The sequence below is a fragment of the Drosophila novamexicana genome, unplaced genomic scaffold, assembly GCF_003285875.2.
Source record: "Drosophila novamexicana strain 15010-1031.04,08,12 unplaced genomic scaffold, DnovRS2.1 tig00001554-arrow-arrow-pilon, whole genome shotgun sequence".
In the NCBI taxonomy this organism is placed as follows: domain Eukaryota; kingdom Metazoa; phylum Arthropoda; class Insecta; order Diptera; family Drosophilidae; genus Drosophila; species Drosophila novamexicana.
In genome coordinates, this window is record NW_020824866.1 from 333,912 (window position 1) to 354,004 (window position 20,093).

At 41.6% G+C, this 20,093-nt stretch overlaps 1 protein-coding gene and 1 long non-coding RNA gene across 5 annotated transcripts; one reads left to right on the forward strand and one right to left on the reverse strand.

Moving 5' to 3' along the window:
* Positions 1-233: 233 nt before the first annotated feature.
* LOC115767999 lies at positions 234-7,338 on the forward strand. 4 transcript variants are annotated; one of them, XM_030712405.1, is made up of 7 exons: positions 234-655; positions 2,212-2,477; positions 3,558-3,692; positions 3,755-3,977; positions 4,435-4,676; positions 6,213-6,254; positions 6,681-7,338. In XM_030712405.1, exons 1-7 carry the CDS (start codon positions 445-447, stop codon positions 7,149-7,151), a joined length of 1,590 nt encoding a protein of 529 aa, XP_030568265.1. In that variant the 5' UTR covers positions 234-444; the 3' UTR covers positions 7,152-7,338. The 4 variants fall into 4 exon arrangements, with proteins under 4 accessions (XP_030568265.1, XP_030568267.1, XP_030568268.1 ...); XM_030712407.1 differs by lacking the exon at positions 6,213-6,254; XM_030712408.1 differs by lacking the exons at positions 234-655; positions 2,212-2,477; positions 3,558-3,692; positions 3,755-3,977; positions 4,435-4,676 and adding an exon at positions 5,695-6,021.
* On the reverse strand, positions 604-19,394 carry LOC115768000. The gene is made up of 4 exons (XR_004018465.1): positions 19,306-19,394; positions 18,637-18,714; positions 10,541-10,627; positions 604-682 (listed from the first exon to the last, which is right to left on the reverse strand). It is a non-coding gene; the product is annotated as an uncharacterized LOC115768000 (long non-coding RNA).
* Between the last annotated feature and the right edge of the window lie 699 nt (positions 19,395-20,093).

Below are 20,093 nucleotides of genomic sequence, written 5' to 3' on the forward strand. Positions count from 1 at the left end.
AATCAAACAGTCACTCGATCAATCAGCATTTGCTTGTATCAATATTTTATACATATATATATATATATATAGAGAGAGAGAGATAAATAAATGTCTTAAATACTTACTCAATAATCTTAGCGATGTTTTCCATGATTCAAATTAGTTTAAAATACAAATTTATTATTTGAAATGGCGAAGAAAAACGCGATTTAAATCTTGAAATAATCGATATCGATGTCTACTTAAACACATTTACACAACACTAAAAAAAAAAACATAAAAAAATATTCACTTGAACTTTGAAGCACTTTCCAACACACATTTGCGAATTAATTGTCAAACTGGACTTTATTTAGCTGAGAACCGTGTTTGCACGCATTTGCCCTTTCGACTGATTTTCTTAGTTGATTTTTTGGTTAATTGAAGTGCATTCTGTTGTTGCGATTCGATACTGTGTCTAACATGGGCCGGCCACGCAGCATCGAGATCCACAAATTGGTGGAGATGCTTCCGAATAAACAATATTGTCGCTGCATTCTGTGCGACAAGTTGCTGAGCGGCGCGGTCCGGAGCAATATCAAGCGGCATTACGAGCGCCTCCATCCGGAAGTTGTCCTGCCCAAGGCTAAGAAGAGGAAGCATTTAACGCACTTGAAAACTTCCAGCAACAATGGCAAGTCCACATTCGACATACATATATCTGGGGAAAGGGAAGGGGCAGATGTTCCATAAATAATACTGAGATTGGATGAATAACAAAGTCGCAAAGTTGCAATCGGCTTGAGCCGACTGCGCAATACTCTGTTAAAGAGTTTTTTTTTTTGTTTTGACTTCAAAACTGTAACGCAGTTACTTTCAAACTGTGTCTAGTTGAGGGCTATTTTAAGAGAGTCGAAATTGGTCTCTTTGGATATTTTGGCTGACTTTAAAATTGTTCTCTTTGATGATAGCCTGCTTGAGTCTAGAACTGTAACGCAGTGACTTTCAAACTGTGTCTATTTGGGGGTCTAAAATGGTCTCTTTGAACATTTGACTTTGAAATGACTTTAAAACTGTGATAAAGTCACTTTCAAACTATATTTGTAGAGGACATAAAATGTTCTCGTCGATGATAGAAATGCAAATCAGTTACCTTAAAACTATGCTTAGTTGAGGAGTCTTTGGCTATTAGCTTCATTGACTCTAAAACTGTAATAAAGTTAATTGAAAACTGTATATATGGGGTCCATTTCGAAAGAGCCTAAAATGAGCCCTAACTCTAAAACTGTATGCCAATAATTAAATTGCCTAAAATGTACTCTGTAATGATAGCTTGGTCGACTCTAAAACTGTAATGCAGGAACTTAAAAACTACATATTTCTGGGATATAAAACGTTCTATATTTCGCTTTTTCGTTGCCTGACTCTAAACTGTAACGCAGTGACTTTCAAACATGTCTATTTTAGGGAAATATATTAATGTTCATTTTGATGATAGCTTGGTCGACTCTAAAACTGTTGACTCATCAAACTGTAAGCCAACAAGTAATGTCTTTCCAACTGTAACAAAAGGCACTGTGGCCTTTTGATTATGAGACGAATAAAGGGGGGGAGGGAGGGGTCCGCGTGGGCGTGGTTGCATAGCTATGAATCATATAGATATGTAGATATAGATATGTATCTATACATATAAATATCGGAAAGCGGCGAACAAAGGCACGTTTATACAGACAGAATATGCCCCTTTTAACTCTGTGAACAGAGTATATTTGCCTCGCAATCACAGTCTACATGTGTCCAAATACGCCCTGTTATCCAAGTATTGCCAAGTCTTGCATTCAACGAGTCAAACTAAATAAAATACTGTTGAAAAATACCAAAATGTCAAACTTTTTGACACATATCGGTTATCGATATCGATAAAACTGGGAAAGCACTCGCAAGTGACATATCTGACCGTGATTGGACCTTAAAAAAAAAACTATTTGGCCAAAACTTTTTGCGGCCAACAAAAGCTTTTTGTGCATACGTTAAGTTTGGATAAGTCCGACAAATAATACTCATTGATCTTGAGTGCAAGGGATAAGGCCGGCTTTAAGGCTTAACTGCGAGATTTTCACATTTCTTTTGCTCGCCTGACAAGCCGCCATTTTGACAGACAAGAAATCCTTTCGATTTCGACTGTAAAGCTGTAAAGAATAGTTGATGGACTCTGAACTTAACTAAATTGTATTGTTTCCATTAAAACAGTCGAGCACGTGAAAATGGAACAGAACGGAAAAGTAACGAAATTGAACAAAAATCGCGTACGCAAATGCATCGTGGATTGGAACAGTCGTGTGGTGCAGGCGCTCGTCGAGAATGTGCGAAAGAACGAGAACCTATGGAATCCGCATCATTGTTTCTACAAAGATCGCATCATAACGCGAAATGCTTGGGAGAATGTTTCGGCTGCCATCGATGTACCGAAAAGCGAGGCAATCCTCAAATGGCATTCCATACGTTCCAGCTACAGAGTGAGTACAAAGGATCGAACCATTGTATCTATCTAGGAATATCTGGGGCTATATAAATACCCCAAAATAGAGTTGTGTCATTTAGTTCAGACCAAGTTCAATTGAACGGGTCATTTGAATGAACTACTGAACTTATTCAGTGATTAGTGAACCAAATCGGTCATTTAGCTCACTCGTTCAGCTATTCAGTCGTTCATGAACGATGTATTCTGTACTCGTTCAGTCGTTCCTGAACGATGTAACTTAGCAACTCAGCAGTTCAGTCGTTCCTGAACGATACATTCTTTTGAGATGTTCAGCTCTTAATAAACATTAAAGATATCGGGATATTAATTTAACTTTTGATTTGACTGCATAACTGAACTAAGCGAATAGTTCATGACCGACTGAGTAGCTGAACGAGTGAACCGATTTAGTTCACGGCCAGAAAATGAACGAGCAGATTGAACTAGAAATCCCCACTCTACCCTAAAATATTGATGGCTATTTCCTAGAGAAGAGTTGCGATATTTTGACCCAGACTAAAGACGTCTTTGATCCCATTAAGTATACGTATTCGTGGGGTTTAATGGCATAGGCCGGAATTTCTTGCGTATAGCTGCTATTGGAACAATCGAAAGCTGAGTTTCGTTATGGACAACTTTCCTAGTTTTCAATTAGGATCTTCACAATATCTATATTCATATCATATGGCAGCTATAACAATATTTTCCAATCTATCTGAAAGCCATAATAGATTTGTATTGAATCAAGAATTGAGGCTTTATTAATAAATACCACATATATTATTATGGATCATTTTCTTTCTGCTTTTTTAATGTATATCATATGGCTCATAGGGCATCAAGCAGAAATCGATTCAAAATAAAGCCCTACTATAACCGGGTCTAAAAGGTTATTTCTAATTCCAAAAAATATCGAAAAGTTTCTGAAAAGACTTGGATTCATTTCGAGCATATCGTCCTGCATATGTCGGCTCCATTTTCAATATGTATACATATATCATATACATATCTTATACATATTTTATATATATATCATATATTTCATATATCCTTTGCCTTCTGCGCTCTTCTGCAGACGCATTTGAAAAACCTGCAGGAGTTCAGATCCGGACAGATTGTCAAGGACAAGAAACCAAATCCATTATATTCAACAATGTCCTTTCTCGATTCTGTCATGAAGTTTCCGCCCACAAATCCTCAACTGACTACGGTAAGTATTATTATATCATTCGCTATATAGATATTATATACATAAAGTATATACTTGGATAGCATCCAGCAAACAAACAGGCCGCAACATATGAGACAAGCCGAAAACCCTTTCAGCTCCGAGCTAGCGATAATATCTGGGATGGCAGCCTGAGGAAAATGGAGCCCATCCAGGCGCTAATTGCCGGCAAATTGATTAGCAGCGTCCTCATCCAAGGCCAATTGGGCCAATTGAGCATGAGCAGCAATATCGCCCATAATACGCCCAGGCTGTTCGAATCGTATCGTGAGTCGTTGAATGCATAAGGAGAACATACCCCCTCCTACCCCCTATACCTCCCCGCCCCACAATTTAGACCTAATTAAAGTCCCTAAACATTTCACAAATCTACATAATCCTTATCTAAAGTCACCTAAGCGATATATATCGGTAGCGGTATTGGACTATCGGATAAAGAAAGCCAAAATTGTAAGCCGAAGATTTGATACCCTTGCTGACTTTGAAGAATTCGCTTATGTTTAAAAATTAGATATATATTTTGCCACACATAAACTCATTTTTCAAGCGACATACATATACATATGTATATATGGTATGGTATACCCGCATTCACGCTGAGCTAATGAACTTAGGGTATACCAAATGCTTGCTTAGTACAAACTCCTGTATGTGTGCGTGCAAGGCCGCCACATCATTTGATAATAATAATACCCTAATATATTCTGGTACGTACTCGTTCCAGAACTACCCCGTATTGGATGTCCGACATTCAGAAGCGTTGAGACCTTGGTGGAATTGCTGCCAAACAACATACATTGCCGTTGCTTGCTGTGCGGCGCTATGATGCCATATCAATATGATAACATAAGAGAGCATTACGAGAGCTACCATCCAAATTTGGCCGTTAATCAACACGCAGCAAGCAATGCGTCGACTGCAGCCAACGCGCCGAGCAGCACGCGTCAAAGTCAATGCAATCTAATGGTACGTACACACTCACACACCCACACGAACAGAGAGCACAGAGAGCGACACAGAGAGACGCACTCACACACACATGTATATATGTATACGTTACTCACACAAGCAGGCTGGGAACCGCAACAGAATTTGTGTCGTTCCATTTAGCATAACTCAGTTGAACGGCTTAATGAATTAAACAATTGAGCTTATTCGAGTGATTTTGTTTAATTGTTCAATCGGCTGGTGAACTAATTTATTTATTTCTGTTTACGTACGAAACAGGATATCAATACTTTTTCATCAGCTGTTTAGTGTTTTTCATGGGCCCACAAAAAGCTGCTTAGATTTGAACAGTTTCAGCTGTTTTGCCTTTGTTGTTGTTGTCTTCTTGGTTTTATTTTTTATTTAAAAGTCCGACTGGCTGAACAACAACCACAGCGTTGTGAAAGAAACATACATAAATGACCCTCAGATTCCACAACGTGTTTAGGCGCGCAACAACAACAACAACGGCAGCAGCAATAACAGCAAATGCAAGTACAACAACAAAAGACAAACCGTTTCAAACCGGTTCAGCGCGTCGCATGCTCTCGTCGTGCTGTGCGCGCGCGTGTGTGTGTGCGTGTTTCTGTGTTGCTGTGTGCGCGAGCTTACCTAATGCGCCTGTTTCTGCTGTGTGTATGTGTTAGAGCGCGCGCGCGCGTGTGTGTGTGTGTGTGTGTATACGTGTGCTTTGTATTTGTGTTCCACTACGAACCATTCGCTCTGAACCGCACTCAGTGCGCTCTTTGCAGAATTGCGCGCTGCGACGGCCGTGCGAGTGGAAGCGAGAGGCAACTAACTACGCTGGCCTGGCACCGGTTCATAAATTGGTTCCTGCTCTGGTTTGGCTCTCAGCTGTGCGACGTTTCTCGTTCAGTAAACGAACGATACTCAAGTACGACGCACGCTTTGCTGTTGTTTTTGATTTTGTTCATTCTTTCATCTCAGCAATATTATTATTTTGGAATTGTCGTTGTTTGTTATTATTATTAAATATAATTGCCGTTGTCCGTAGCCGTGCCCATTGTTGTTGCTGTTGAAAATGTCGCTAAAGCGTTATAAAAATCCAGTTAACAATCATTTCATTTACAACGATGAAATCCGCAAAAGCACATGCAAAGTGTGCTTATTCGATATGGCCGGCAGGCACTCGGAGAACCTGATGCGCCATCTCAAGCGCAAACACCCGGCCACGTACGCCGAGGTGATGCTAGAGAAGCAGCGCCGCCGATCGGCCAATTCGAATCGATCCGGTTCAGATACTGGGCCCTTGTCGTCCATGTTCAAATTCGAGACGCAGCCGCATAAGTTATTTATCAAATCGGTAAGAATTCTATATCACACTATATCGTATATATTGGCGATACACACACACACACACACACACACATGTATCTCTTTGCCCGCAGTTGCGTTATTAATTCCCACTATGCTTTATCTTTCATAAATATACACACATACATACATATCTAATTACTATATAATGTATGTGTATGTGTTTTACAAAACCAAAAGGAAAAATTGGCATTCAGACTTGACGAACCTGGCCAACAGCAGGTAATAATATACACACAGATCAGTTAACTAAACTGTCTCTCTCTCTCTCTCTCTCTCTCTATCTCTGTCTTGCTCTCACTCGCTCTTGCTGTAGCTGTTAAGGTCTTTCTAACACTCCAGTTTGCTCTCTTTATATATCCTCTATATACATATATGTATATTCTTACATACAGTTACTTGCTCCTGAAATCTCTTTCGACTTTAAGATACCCTTGCCCTATGCAGATAGGCTAGTCGAGAGCTATAAGATATAGTCGTCCGATATGGTTAAGATTTTGGCTTAACTATAATCAAGAGCTTTGGCTAATGAAGATTATCTGATGCTTTTGCTCTGATGCTCTGCATGCGAATTGCATTCGTTTATTATATATGTATGTATATTAGATTATATTCCATACTGATGCTTGTTTCTTTTGGGCTTTTCAGATGCCCATCGGGGCCGGATGCCCCAATGATTATGAGGAGGACACATCCAGTTTGAATGGCAACGGCCAATTCGAGAGCGTGGACATTGGCAAGGAGGAGCTGTGCGAGGTGGTCCACTCGCCGGAGGCATTAAACGATTCCAGCGAATCGTTCATCTATCCGGACAATCCCAACGATGAGGATCCATTCATAATGACCAATTTCGCCCAGGCAAACACAATGGGCAGCCCGAGCACTAATTCAACGCCCGCCCCCCAAACGGGCAACAGCTCGAACAATGCAACGGCCAGCAGTTCCATGCACTCGTCCAACGATGCCAGCTTCCTGCAATACCTGAGCGATAAGTTTGGCAAATACAGCTCGAACACCAAATACACGGTGCAATACCATATCAATTGCATATTGTACAAGGCCGACATGGGCTGTTACGATAATGCCGACGCCTCCAAGTTGCCCGATTCGTATGCATAGGCACTCCATATGTACATATATACACATGCACATACACATATACATATATATATATGTATATGTATATAATATATATCCAACTATGTTAAGCACGCCAATTATATACATAATACATAAAGACATTTCGTAGCTTAAATCGGAATAAGTAGTTTCCAACTTGATTTGTTCACAAAGCAAAACTATATTAAAACCAATAAACCCAAATATGTGTTAGACTCGTCTCTAAAGCTATTATAGATTATATATAACGATCTGCATAAACATGTACATATATATATATATATATATATGTAAATAGCCGTGTTTGTCTGTCTTTAAGATCTTACACATATCGCAACTGATAGATCCGTACTACTCTACTATATGTACTATATATAATCGGGCAAAACAAGTAGTTCTAGCATTAACAACTTTTTGGTTCCACATAGAAAAGTTGCTCTATAACGATTTCTATATATGTACATATATAGCCGGAATCAGTTATAGAACTTTTGTGGGTTTTACATATATCAGAGTCGAGCGATTCGGCAAAATATATCATATAGCTGATAATGTAATAATAGCTGCAAAATTAAGTTCTATATGGGAATCCTTTTTCTTGTTTTTTCCCTAATATCTTCACCAAATGAGCTGCACAATTCTCCCAAGTCCAAGCCCAAGCCCATCTCAGCTCAGACCACATACCATAGCATATGGCGTCTATGGGAACAATCCGAAATTAATCAAGTTTAATGTATCTAAAGGGTTAACTCTATAAGGTTGTCTATTTCGGGTTTTCGATCTTAGCCAACTTTGCTGCAAAATCAATCTTTGAGCACATTTGAAGTATCCGTTTCTGTGTATCTGAAGTTTTTGGCGTACTTTCTTTTGGCAGCAAAGTGGAACTTGCACTAAGCCACATTCCAGTTAATATGCATATGCTTATCCTCTAACTTATTCGGTTCGTGTTAACCTTGAGAGAGCGCATTGGCTGCCCAGATTGGGTCAACTAGCCGCAAAGTTCACATTCGGTTGCGCCACAATCCCACGCTCCGTCCTCCGTGCTCCGTACTCCGTGATCCGTGCTCCGTACTCCTCAGCCAGGGGTCAACAGCTGAACAGCTGCTTTTCGAAGCATTCAAATTTTTGGCTACTTCATGCTGATGCGAGACTCTTGCCCAACAAAGTATTACCTTCTGTTTGCTTTTACTTTTTTTTTTTTTTTGTTTTTCCTTCTTGGGGCTTCATTTACTTTCCTGCGGCGCCTGAAATTTTGCATTTGCCCGGGGTATAGACATTTTGTCATCGATTTTGTTTCGTTTTCAAAACGATTTTTTCCAGTTTTTCAATATCTTCATTATATATTCATATACTGTTTGCAGCGAACAGTAAAAACTGCCTAAATGAACCAGTCTTCAAGTTCGCTTCGTGAACTAGTTTTTTTTACAAGTTCATAACTAGTTTCATCACATTTTGCCAAAAATATTGCTTGGTTGCGTTGCGGTTCGGCTTTTTATTGGTTTTCAGTTCCAGACGGAACTAGTTCAATTGCAGGCTGCTCTGCAGCCCTGGTTCTATGCCACATGCAGCTGTGCTCCGTTAGGGCATACAAACGTCGTCTTCTCGTGCTGGCTCATTGCGTCTGGGCAGGGCGTGGCAAAAAAGGGGCCCAATTGATGTACGGGCTGTTGGCTAAGCGGGCGCAATGAAAGGAAGAGCTAAAATGTCTGATTGCTAGTGTGTGCGCTAGTGTGTGTGCGTGTGCGTGTGTGTGTGTGTGTGTGTGTGTGTGTATCTTGTGTACACACACACAAGTGAAGAGAGTATCTGTGACACCATCGGCCGGCAAGGGCCACGTTTAGGGCTTCGTCTCTGCCTGGCTTCTACGAATTTTGAACCTGCGCGTCTGTGTGTCTGTGTGTGTGTGTGTGTGTGTGTGTGTGTGTGTGTGCCTGTGTGTGTGTGTGCGTGGCTGTGTGCGTGGCTGTGTGTCTCGTGCATATAGGGGCGCCCTGTGCGGCTAACCCCCGTCGCAGCCAGCCACCGTTTCGGTACGTAACGCGTCCTCGTCATCTTCTTGGCGATTATTAAAGGTTCGTTATCAAATATGTTGGATGCGAGCTGCTTGCCGCATGCTGCATGCCGCATGCTGCATGGGACATGCAGCTCGTGGTGCATAAAGGCGTCATTTCATTTCTGCTGCAGTTGAAATGCAAACACAAAAGACACACACACGCACACAAGCTTGGCCTGGCAGCAGAAGCAGCGCACACATAATACCAAAGCCGTTTACTTAGCTGCAAACACAGAGTCACACACCTGCCGCCCTTCGCTGTTGTTCCTCGCACACACACACACACACACACACGCACACAAGCGCACGCAGGCCAATGCACCGTGCTGAACCATTATTGGGCTCTGCTTGCATTGGTATTGGATCTGGAACCGGAACTGGAACCTGGAACCTGCACAGTAGCCAACGTAGCCACAAGCATTAAATAAATAGCATGATAACTGTTTATCCTTGCGGATTGATTGACTGCCGGACTGACTAATTGATTCATTGATTGACTGGCTTATTGACTTGATCACTGTTTGATTGAATAACTGCAGGAAAGAGAGAGAGAGATCGACTGTCTGGCTGACTGACTGACCGACAGAGTATCTGTTTGACTGACTGATTGATTAGCTGACTGATTACATGATTGAGTGGCTTATTGACTGACAGACTGGTTGATTGATTGACTTACAGACTATCTAATTGATTGGCGGACTGATTAACTGATTGAGTTGTTTATTGACTGACTGATTGATAGACTATCTGATTGATTGAATGACTGTTTAGCTGACTGAATGGTTTATTGGCTGACTTATTTATTCGATGACAAATTTATTTATTGATTGAACGACTAATTGACCTACTCACTGATTGATTAATGGATATACTGACTGACTGATAGCACACTAACTGATTGATTGACTGACAGACTGATTATTTGGCGACCTGCTTGACTGATTGACCAACAGAAAATCAATATGATTGACTGACTGATTAACTGATCGAATGGTTTATTGAGTGACAGACTGGCTGATTGACTGGCGGACTGATTGATTGGCGGACAGACTGATTGATTGATTAGCGAAGTTAAAGTTTCAATTGTGGACAATAACAAACCACATTGACTGTGAGCCAATCCCAATATTAATGTCATTTTCATTTCAGATTTCAAGATACATATAAAAAATATATAGTCAAAAAATTAGAAAAAAAAGTACAAATATAACAGTTCACAGGTGAAATCTTGCAACATATTCCAGACCATATTAGAACCGGTATTTTTTTGAGTTGAAACCTCCTAATTAAATTTATTTCCACTCACATATATAGATAAATAACTGTAAATACTTACCCCAAAATTGACATACTATATGTATGAATTTGAGCACGCACGACTATTTGATTGTCATCTAATTGTAGAAGGCAGACAGACTGAGCTCTAAAATAATAAAAAAAAAGTGAGATCGGATTAGAGTAAGAGCAGGAGAAAGAATAAAGAATAATAACACAATTTCTTTTTATAATTAGTTGATGCTTTTAATTTTAGTTAATTGATAATTATTAAAGCATAAAGTTCTGCAAGTCCTCCTTCATTTCATGAGAATCGCATAGTAGGGCGATATTCAAAATTTGTTTTTGCGAGCGTAGACAATATTTACACGTTTGCTAGGACTGAAAATACATGCACTCATGCAAACATACATAAATACATGCAGACATACACACTCAAATACATTCATACATGCATTAAGACCAAATTATTAAGAGCTCTAATAACAAGCTTGCGACTAATTGGAAAGAAATTGCTTTTATTTAAGAGTTTTGCAGCCATTTTCTAAAATTCGTGCTTTAGTACAAAAATGCAGCATTCCAGCACATATTATTTGGACTGTCTGTCAGTCAGGAAATCAATCAATCAATCTCAGCTTTCCAGTCGGTCATTTAATCAATCAATCAGTCTGTTAATGACGGGATCATTAGCAAGAGGTGCAGTACTTAGGATTTGGACTGACAGTCAATCAATCAATCAATCAGTTAGTAAGTCAGTCATTCAATCAGTCAATTAGCCAGTCAGTCGTTTAATCAATCAATCGGTCAATTCTGTCTTAAGTAAACAAAAGCAGCTCTTACAATTTGGACTGTCAGTCAATCAGTCAGTCAATCAATTAGTTAATTGATTGGTCAGTCATTCAATCAGTCAATTAGCCAGTCAGTCGTTTAATCAATTAATCGGTCAATTCTGTCTTAAGTACACAAAAGCAGCTCTTACGCTTTGGACTGTCAGTCAATCAGTCAGTCAATCAATTAGTCAGTTATTCAATCAGTCAATTAGCCAGTCAGTAATTTAATCAGTCAGCCAATCAATCAAACAGTCTGCAACTCAGTCAATCAGTTATGCAATCAGTCAATCAAACAACACACAGCGTATATGTAGATACATGTGATTGAATATGTTTATCTGCAACGCGAACATATTTTTGAATATAAATGGAATCCCCAAAGGAGTTGATGATAATCGCTCGACGCATTCGTGACATATGTTAAGAGCATAAAAACAGTCGTAATCTGTTTGGTATGAAAAAAAAAATATTAAAACAAAGAAAAAAGAGAGGGCGAAAAAATGATTGTGCTGCTGATTGATTTGAGCAGCGTTCAGCGGGGGTGGAGACGAGGGAGGGCGGGGTGGGGGGGGGGGGGGGGGGGGGGGGGAGGTCGAGTTCGAGAAGTGGGCAAACCCTGCATCAAATCCCAGCACAGGCACAATTGCAGTTATTACATATGCAAACTAGCTGTGTGTGTGTGTGCGAGTGTGTGTGTGTGTGTGTGTGTGTGTGTGTGTGTGTGTGTGTGTGTGTGTGTGCGTGTGTGTGTGTGTGTGTGTGTGTGTGTGTGTGTGTGTGTGTGTGTGTGTGTGTGTGTGTGTGTGTGTGTGTGTGTGTGTGTGTGTGTGTGTGTGTGTGTGTGTGTGCGTGTGTGTCGTATCTATAAATGTAAGCACGTTTATGCCTGGCTCTGCGAGGGATGTAGCTGAAACTCACACACACACACACTCGCACACACACACACACACACGCACAGCCGGAGCTATACGAAATGTCGCCTGAATTTTTGTACCCGCTGCTTTCATGTAATTCGCTTTAGTTTGCTTCTTCTTTTCTGCTCTGCTCTGCTTTGTTGTGTGTGTGTGTGTGTGTGTTTTTTTCGTGTAAATAAAATAGATGAAAATCAATTTGACGTGTCTTGAATTCTGTTTAAGGTTTAAAGAACTCGTTTCACCAAAAAGATAAAAACAAGCCAGCGACAAGCAACAAGGGGCAGCAGGGCAACAGGGGCAGCAGGGAGCAGGGGCAACAGGGCGCACTAAGAGCGAACGAGGGAGGGCGAGACAGGCAGAGAGACAGAGACAGCGTGCTAGCGAGAGCGAGAGCGAGAACGTGAGAGTCAAATGGAAAACAACTCAAAACTCGAACTCGATTTTTTTCTTAATTTTTTTTTTGTTTTTTTGTGTTGTGCTCGTTGGTGGGGGAAGGGGGCAAAGCAAAGCGCAGCACATCACATCACACACACACAAACACACACACACACACATATACATAAATATATACTACACACATACATACTTATGCGTAAACATATGTAATGTTTCCGTTGGACCCCAGCGACGTTTTCTTTTATTTTTCTATTTTTTTTTTCGGTTTACTTTTTTTGTGATTAAAAATATGGGTTTTACCTAGCATTAAGGGCTGCTCATAATTACATCAATCTCTTTGCCATTCGAACAAGCCGTATCGTTTGCATAGGTGTGCGTGCGTGTGTGTGTGTGTGTGTGTGTGTGCGAAGAAACGCTTAAGAATGACCGTGGAATGAAGTAAAAACAAATCAAATGTTGCAGCTCTTGGTCGATTTGTCACATGATTTACGAATAGATACTCCTGCTGATGATATCACAGCTGCCATGAAATAGACGAGCTCATCGGTTGAGCACGAAGTTCAGGGTGAGCTCTATTTATAATACTTTTACGATAATAGTTTGCATGTCTGATGAGTAAATTCAACATATGTGTAGGCTCAGATAGTCAGTTTATCAATTAGTTGGTCAGTCAATCAGTCAGTCAGTCAATCAGTCAGTCAGTCAATCCATCAGTCAGTCAGTCAGCCAACAAGTCAGTCAATCATCCAATAAAAAGTCATACAAAAAGTGAGCCAATCAATCAATCAATCAGTCAATATTGCAGTCTATTCAGTCAGTCAATCAATCAATTAATCCGTATAGTCAGTCACTTAGCCATTCAATCAATTAGTCAGTCGTTCAATTATTCAACCAATCAATCAGCCAACCAGTCAGTCAATCAAATAATCAAGTAGTCAGATGGACGTTCAATCAGCCATTCAATCATTCAGACTGACAGTCTATCAAATATGCAGTCAGTCGTTCAATCAGTCAGCCAAGCAATCAATCAGCAATATGGCTGTCAATCAGTTTGTCAATTACCCAGTCAGTCATTCAATCCATCAATTTATCAGTCATTTACTGCTCAATCATCAACCAGTGACCAATCAATCAGCCTGACAGTCAATCAATTAATTAGTCAGTCGTTTAAACAGGCATTCAATTATTCAGTCTGACAGTCAACCTACTGACTGTTAGTCAGTCAATCAAATTGTCAGTCAGTCGATTAATCAGTCCATCAATCAGTCAATCAGTCCTGCAGCCCTGTCAAAAAGGGTATTTAGTCTTCAGCCAGAGGCACTTAATCAGCTTCAGCCAGATCCGCACATGCTTCATGGTCAGTTTATTAACTAGGTGGCCAGTGTCTCGATTACAATAGCAAATGCCTAGAGTTAATTCAATCAATATTTGAACTGATTGACCGAATTTGATTGAACCGATGCAACAGCAGCCTACGAAGACAATACAATTTCACAGAGAGGAGCTGGTGGGCGGCGGAATGGGAATTGACGTAGTTTATATGATATGCTGCTCGGATGCAATGCTGACAAAGTCAGGACAACGGTAGCAGCCGTCAGTCAGTCAGTCAGTCAGTCAGTCAGTCAGTCAGTCAGTCAGTCAGTCTGTCAGTCAGTCAACGGCATAGCCAAAGCCGAAGCACAACAATGAACAAATCATCATGAACTAAGAGCAAACAACACACAACAACGACAACAACGACAACAACAACGAGAAGCGTCATCATCACCCAACACCATGTCGCCCCGAATAGCCCAGATGGTGGAATGGGCAGGGCGGCGGGGCGGCGGGGCTGCGGGGCGAAGGTACAAAACAATAAGGCGTCGAAAATGCTCTGCGAATGCAGCAGACGTGCGGCGGTGCGCGGCAACATCTCAAGCAGCGCACAAAAGGCAACAAGCTACGACACACAATGACAACAACAACAACAACTGCAACAACAACAACAACAACAACAACTGCAACAACAACAACTACGACAACAACTGCAACAAAAGGAGTCCCGACCGCGCTGCGCTGCGCTGCGGCAGGCAACCAGAAACCGTACCGAGCCAACAAAACTATTTGCTCAGCACATACCCTGTAGACAGCGAACAGCCGTTAAGGGGTATGCCAGGCAGCAGGTAGAAACAAGTGGCAAGCATGCCCGACTGGCAGATACCCTAAACATGCTAGCTTACTTCAACACTTCACTTCCTTTGCCTGGGCAGAATATTCCTGATTAATGCCCGACTAGCAGATACCCTTTACATCTAGCTTACTTATACACTGCTTTGCAGAATATTCCTGATTAATGCCCAACTAGAAGTTACCCATTAACTGTTAGCTTACGGTATTTCACTTGACTAATGCTCGACTGGCAGATATCCTAAACATGCTGTCCTTTGGCTATGAAGAACAGTCTTAAAAATGCCCGACTGGCAGATACCCTAAACATGCTAGCTTACTTCTAAAGCTCTTTCCTTTGCTGGAGACAAGATGTTCGTTTAATGCCCGACTGGCAGATACCCAAAACATGCTAGCTTACTTCAACTTCACTTACTGTCTTGATTAACTTCGGTGCTTATAGTCCGATCTTTAGGAAATTTACAGAGCACGTGCTTGAGTTTCAGAGATTTGATATCTTTGGGAAATTCCACAATGAAAATGCCTCGAGCTCAAGCTTATATCGAAGAATCTGTAGAAGAATTCATTTCAAGCATGTTTCACACATTTCGCATTTTGTGAGTGAAAATACTCTAGCTCTAGCTCTATGGAAGAATCTTTGGGGAAATTCGAATCAAACGTTTCATTTCGTATTGACTATGGAATTCAAAGGTTTTAAGATTGAAATACATTTTTACGAAACCTAACCTAAAAACGGCGGTTTTGGAAATTCACTCGGAAAATTTTTGCTTATCAACCGATCGGCTTCTAACTCGTTTTCCAAGATCTTTCTCCACATTTATTTAAGCCTAGCTTTATCAATATTATTATTAAATCATGCTGTTTATTCTCTCCTCTAAGCTGGTATATTTTGAGGTTAGGTAATCAGCTGTGGACGACCTAACCTCAATGTGCCGCTAGACTCAACCCGGGCCAGACCGAAGCCGAATGCAATTGTCGCTGCGATTTTTACTGTGCATTTTCTACCTGCGTACACACACACACACACGTACACACATGTACACACCTGCAACGAGGCTGCAAGGAGCGAGAGAGCGAACCACTGAACCGGAACCAGTTCCAACAAAAGAGATTGATCTGGTCTAAGCTAAGATAATTGCACAGAGTCGACAAGATCTGAGAGATGTCAGAAAGAGAGAGAGAGAGTGGGAGAGTGGGAGAGAGCGAGAGAGAGAGAGTGGGAGAGAAAGAGTGAGTGGGATAGCGAATGTTGAGTGGATTGGGAGCAATTAAGGCGACTTTAAATAAGTATGTGTTGATTCTTCACACTCCAACGCACACACACACACACACACACACACACACACACACACACACAGACACACATACAACCAAACAGACAAACACACACACAGAGACGCACGCACAGGCCAGGCTTTAGGTCCTGCGTCTGGTCGAAAAGACTAGCCGCAAAAACAACCCTCGACCCCGCGTTTACCAGCGCCCCCCTTCCAACCCCCTACCCCACCGCATCTCATGCTCCTTCTCCCAACCCCCTGTCAACGGGTGGCGCGCAATAAAGATGTGAAATGTGAACGAACCGGAAGCTGCTAAGGCAATGCCTGGCAAAGCGTGCGAGCGACAGAGATAGAGAGAGAGAGAGAGAGAGAGAGGGCGAAAATGAGCGTGTGTGACAGTGAGAGAGAGAGAGAGGAAGAGCGAGAGAGGCCGAACGTGGGGTGGGGCAGACGAGCGAGCGAAGGTTGGGCTCTAGCGTGTTGGCATTGTTGTCGCCGTTGTCGATACACGGATTGATGTGGATGCTCTTAATGCCCGACAGCCCGCAAAATCATTGACAGGGCTTTTCACAATCATTTACGCCCATTTTGGTAGCACTTGCCCCACCACCCGCCCTTCCTCCCACCACCAGAGCCCTACATACGTACAGTTCACGTTACCGTTACCGTTACCGTTACCGTTACCTTGGCAATCAGGGCTTTAATTAGTTTAAGTGCTTGCGATATTCATGCATAACAAACCCTTGAATAAACATATACACACATCGGTGTGTGTGTGTGTGTGTGTGTGTGTGTGTGTATAAGTGGGCGATTGTTGTGACTTTATTGTAATGCGAAATTACGAATTATAAGGTTATGTTATCGATAGCTACTTAAAACGTAGCACACCGAAGCTTAGATACCCTTTACTACAGCTGAGATCTCCGATTTCCTATGTTTGTGCAAATACAAATACAAATATAATATCAATTATCAGTCAAGTAATGCGTGGAATATATTATAGATCTTCTACCCAGAAATCTATCTATCTATCTTTCTATCTATCCATCTATATCTGAACTAAATCGTTTTACCAATTGAGCTCGATCTCTATTTTAATGCTTTTATTTCTCTTTTATTATTTGAAGAAATGCTCTTTAAATATCCATAACAGATAACACACACACACACACACACACACACGCTTGGGGAAATGCCAGAGAAAATGGTTTTCTAATTATAGTTGCCCCAATGAATGGAAACAGACAATTTGTGTTTGAGCCCAGGCATTTTAGGTTTTTCCCCCGACGCCGCAGTCTATGTGTGTGTGTGTGTGTGTGTGTGTGTGTGTGTGTGTGTGTGTGTGCGTGTGCCCCCCTCTACAAAGCGAGCGCATCGCTAAAGTATTTGATATAGAGCTGGTAACGCCTTCGATAACTGTAGTTGAGCACTTATCGTTGCGTCTCTTGGGGTGGACACACATGCCTATGTGTGTGTGCGTGTGTGTGTGTGTGGGGGAGGAAGGGGGTTTGTTAATTGTCCATGAGAAAACCCGTTGCATATCTATGCCAAACTTTAAGGCACAAAGCAACTCTCTTTACCTTAAAACGATTTCCAATTAAAATTTGGGCTACCGCTGACAACACAACAACAACAAGAACAACAACAAAAAACTCTAATGATTTCAGTGTGCGATAAGAAGTGACGATTGCGTTGGCGTCGACGCCGACGCCGACGTCGCTGTTGCTGTCGACGCAGCAAGCAAAAGAAAATAAAAATGCGCTTGTACTTTAATTGGTTTCAACGCTGGCTAAAGCAAACGCAAGAGCAACCCCCCACTTTGTGCTCTTAGCATAAACACACGCACAAGTAAACTGTGTGCGTGTGCGTGCGTGTGTGCGGCTTTCATGTGCATGCGACATGAAGCTGCAGCAGACGCTGGCGCTAGACGCAGCAGCAGCAGCAGCAGCAGCCGCAGATGTACACATGAATTTTTAACAGCTGATAGCATTTGAAATTTATGACAACGCTGCTGACTCTTAAGCACATCGAAGACACGGCCTAAGCACTATGCCGCTCTTGCACTTAATTTCTCTCACTCTCTCACACTCTGCTGCGCTCTTTAACGCTCTTTGGCTAAATAATTTTGACAGCGCTGTCGATGCTGTTTGTTGTTGCTGCTGCTGCTGCGACGCTGCTGCTGCTGCGGCGACTGCGGCTGCTGCTGCGGCTTCGGCTGCTGCTACTGCTGGCTGCTGTTGTTTTTTTTTTTCCCTGTCTGCGTTCGTCTTTAGTTTTGTTTGCTTCTTGTGTTTCTTTTTTTTTTTTTTTCTTGCAGTGGCGAACAGGGGGCAACTATCAACTTCCGAGTTGGGGGATCGTGTTTATCTGTTTAAGTCTGATCAAAGCATAAATACACATGTTGTTGTTGTTGTTGTTGTTGTTGTAAATTCTATTGTCACGTCGCATCTCACGGCGTTGCTGATAAGCAGCAAAACAGCTGACAACACACTGTGGGGGATCGGGGATAAGAATGCGCTTGTACGTACGATTGCATGTGTTTGTGTGTGTGTGTGTGTGTGCGTGTGCGTTTACCTGTGAACAGCTGCACATGTAAGGGTCCCGGCGTCTTGTTATACTCTTGCAGAGGGCTCTACAGTTTTGTCACGAAATCTGTAACGCAATAAAATAAATTTCGAATGAATATATGTATGTACGTATGTGTGTGTACATAATAACAAAATAATTTAAAAAAAAAAATTGAAAAAAAAATTCCTTAAAAAGTAGAAGAAACATATCATATTTGGTAATAATTATTATTATCAAATATAATCATTTTAGTTGAAAATCTATTTTATTTTATTTATAAATTGAAATATACATATATACATACATATATATGTACATATATACATATGTAAATGTATCCATATCTGCAAGAGTATTAAATTGTCGGCACACTCTAAATAACAATACGTTACTTGTTTCTGTTCTTGTCACGAATTATTTTCTTTATAGATCTGGCAGCGCTGAGCGTTAGGCAAATCTGTTCCCAACATAATCCATGCTTAATTGTTGGCCACCCTTCAATTTTGTTGGTTGCCGCCGCTGCCGCAACCTCCCCTTGGCGACACACAAGCACGCACACACACACACATATATATACATATACAGTTATTTTTTGTACTGTGTGTGTGTGTTGCATGTCTTGATAGATACACAAGCGTCGATTAATAATTATGAAACAAAATGGGCAATAATTACTTCAAACGGCTCCGGCGAAACCTTAGAAAGTTTTTGTGGCCCTCTCACCTGCCACAAAGACGAACAGCGACAGGCAACAACAGCCAAGTCTTCGTTCGTCTCGGGATTAGCCCAGAAAAGTAACTCAATACCAAAACCAATAGCAACGGAGCGCCTCAGAAAATATCCAAAGCGAATGAGTGAGCGAGCGTGCAAATAATACATGTAAACTGTAGTAAGAGCGGGAGAGCGAAGTTGATTGTCAGCAGTGGGCAGGGAGCGGGGGGAGGCAGGCGAATAGGTGATGACATAGCCGTGAACAGAAGAAGCAGCCAGGCAATATCGTTGCACTCACACACACAGAGAGAGACACACACATACGCACACACACACACACACACAGACGGCGTGCATGCAAAGACACGGAGCAACATTTGATTGTCGGCTATGCACAACAAACCAGTATAATTGCACAAACACAAACACACACACACACACAGACGCACACCAGAAACAAGCACAGGCGAAGAGATGGGCTGAAATTGACTGGCGAGTGAAGGGCGCTCTCTTTGGCTTAAAGGACGAGACGTAAAACAAAACGCGCGACAGCAGTGCTGCAGCGCAGCAGGCAGCACAGAAATTCACAAAAAAAAAAAAGCAAAAAACAAATAGAAATAATAATAATCAAATGGAAGCTAAAACATCAGCAAGCGCAAGCGGGCGTCCCAATTCAAACGGCGTCTCCTACCTCACCGCCCCCGTCTGTCCACTCGTGGGGGCCAGCTACCACGCGGCTGAAAAATGTTCGC

Excerpts from the sequence above, each read along its gene's own strand:
- LOC115767999 (XM_030712405.1), top strand. The coding sequence starts at position 445 with ATGGGCCGGCCACGCAGCATCGAGATCCACAAATTGGTGGAGATGCTT. Across the intron at positions 2,478-3,557 it reads CCATACGTTCCAGCTACAGA|ACGCATTTGAAAAACCTGCA; the intron begins GTGAGTACAAAG and ends GCTCTTCTGCAG. Across the intron at positions 6,255-6,680 it reads ACGAACCTGGCCAACAGCAG|ATGCCCATCGGGGCCGGATG; the intron begins GTAATAATATAC and ends TGGGCTTTTCAG.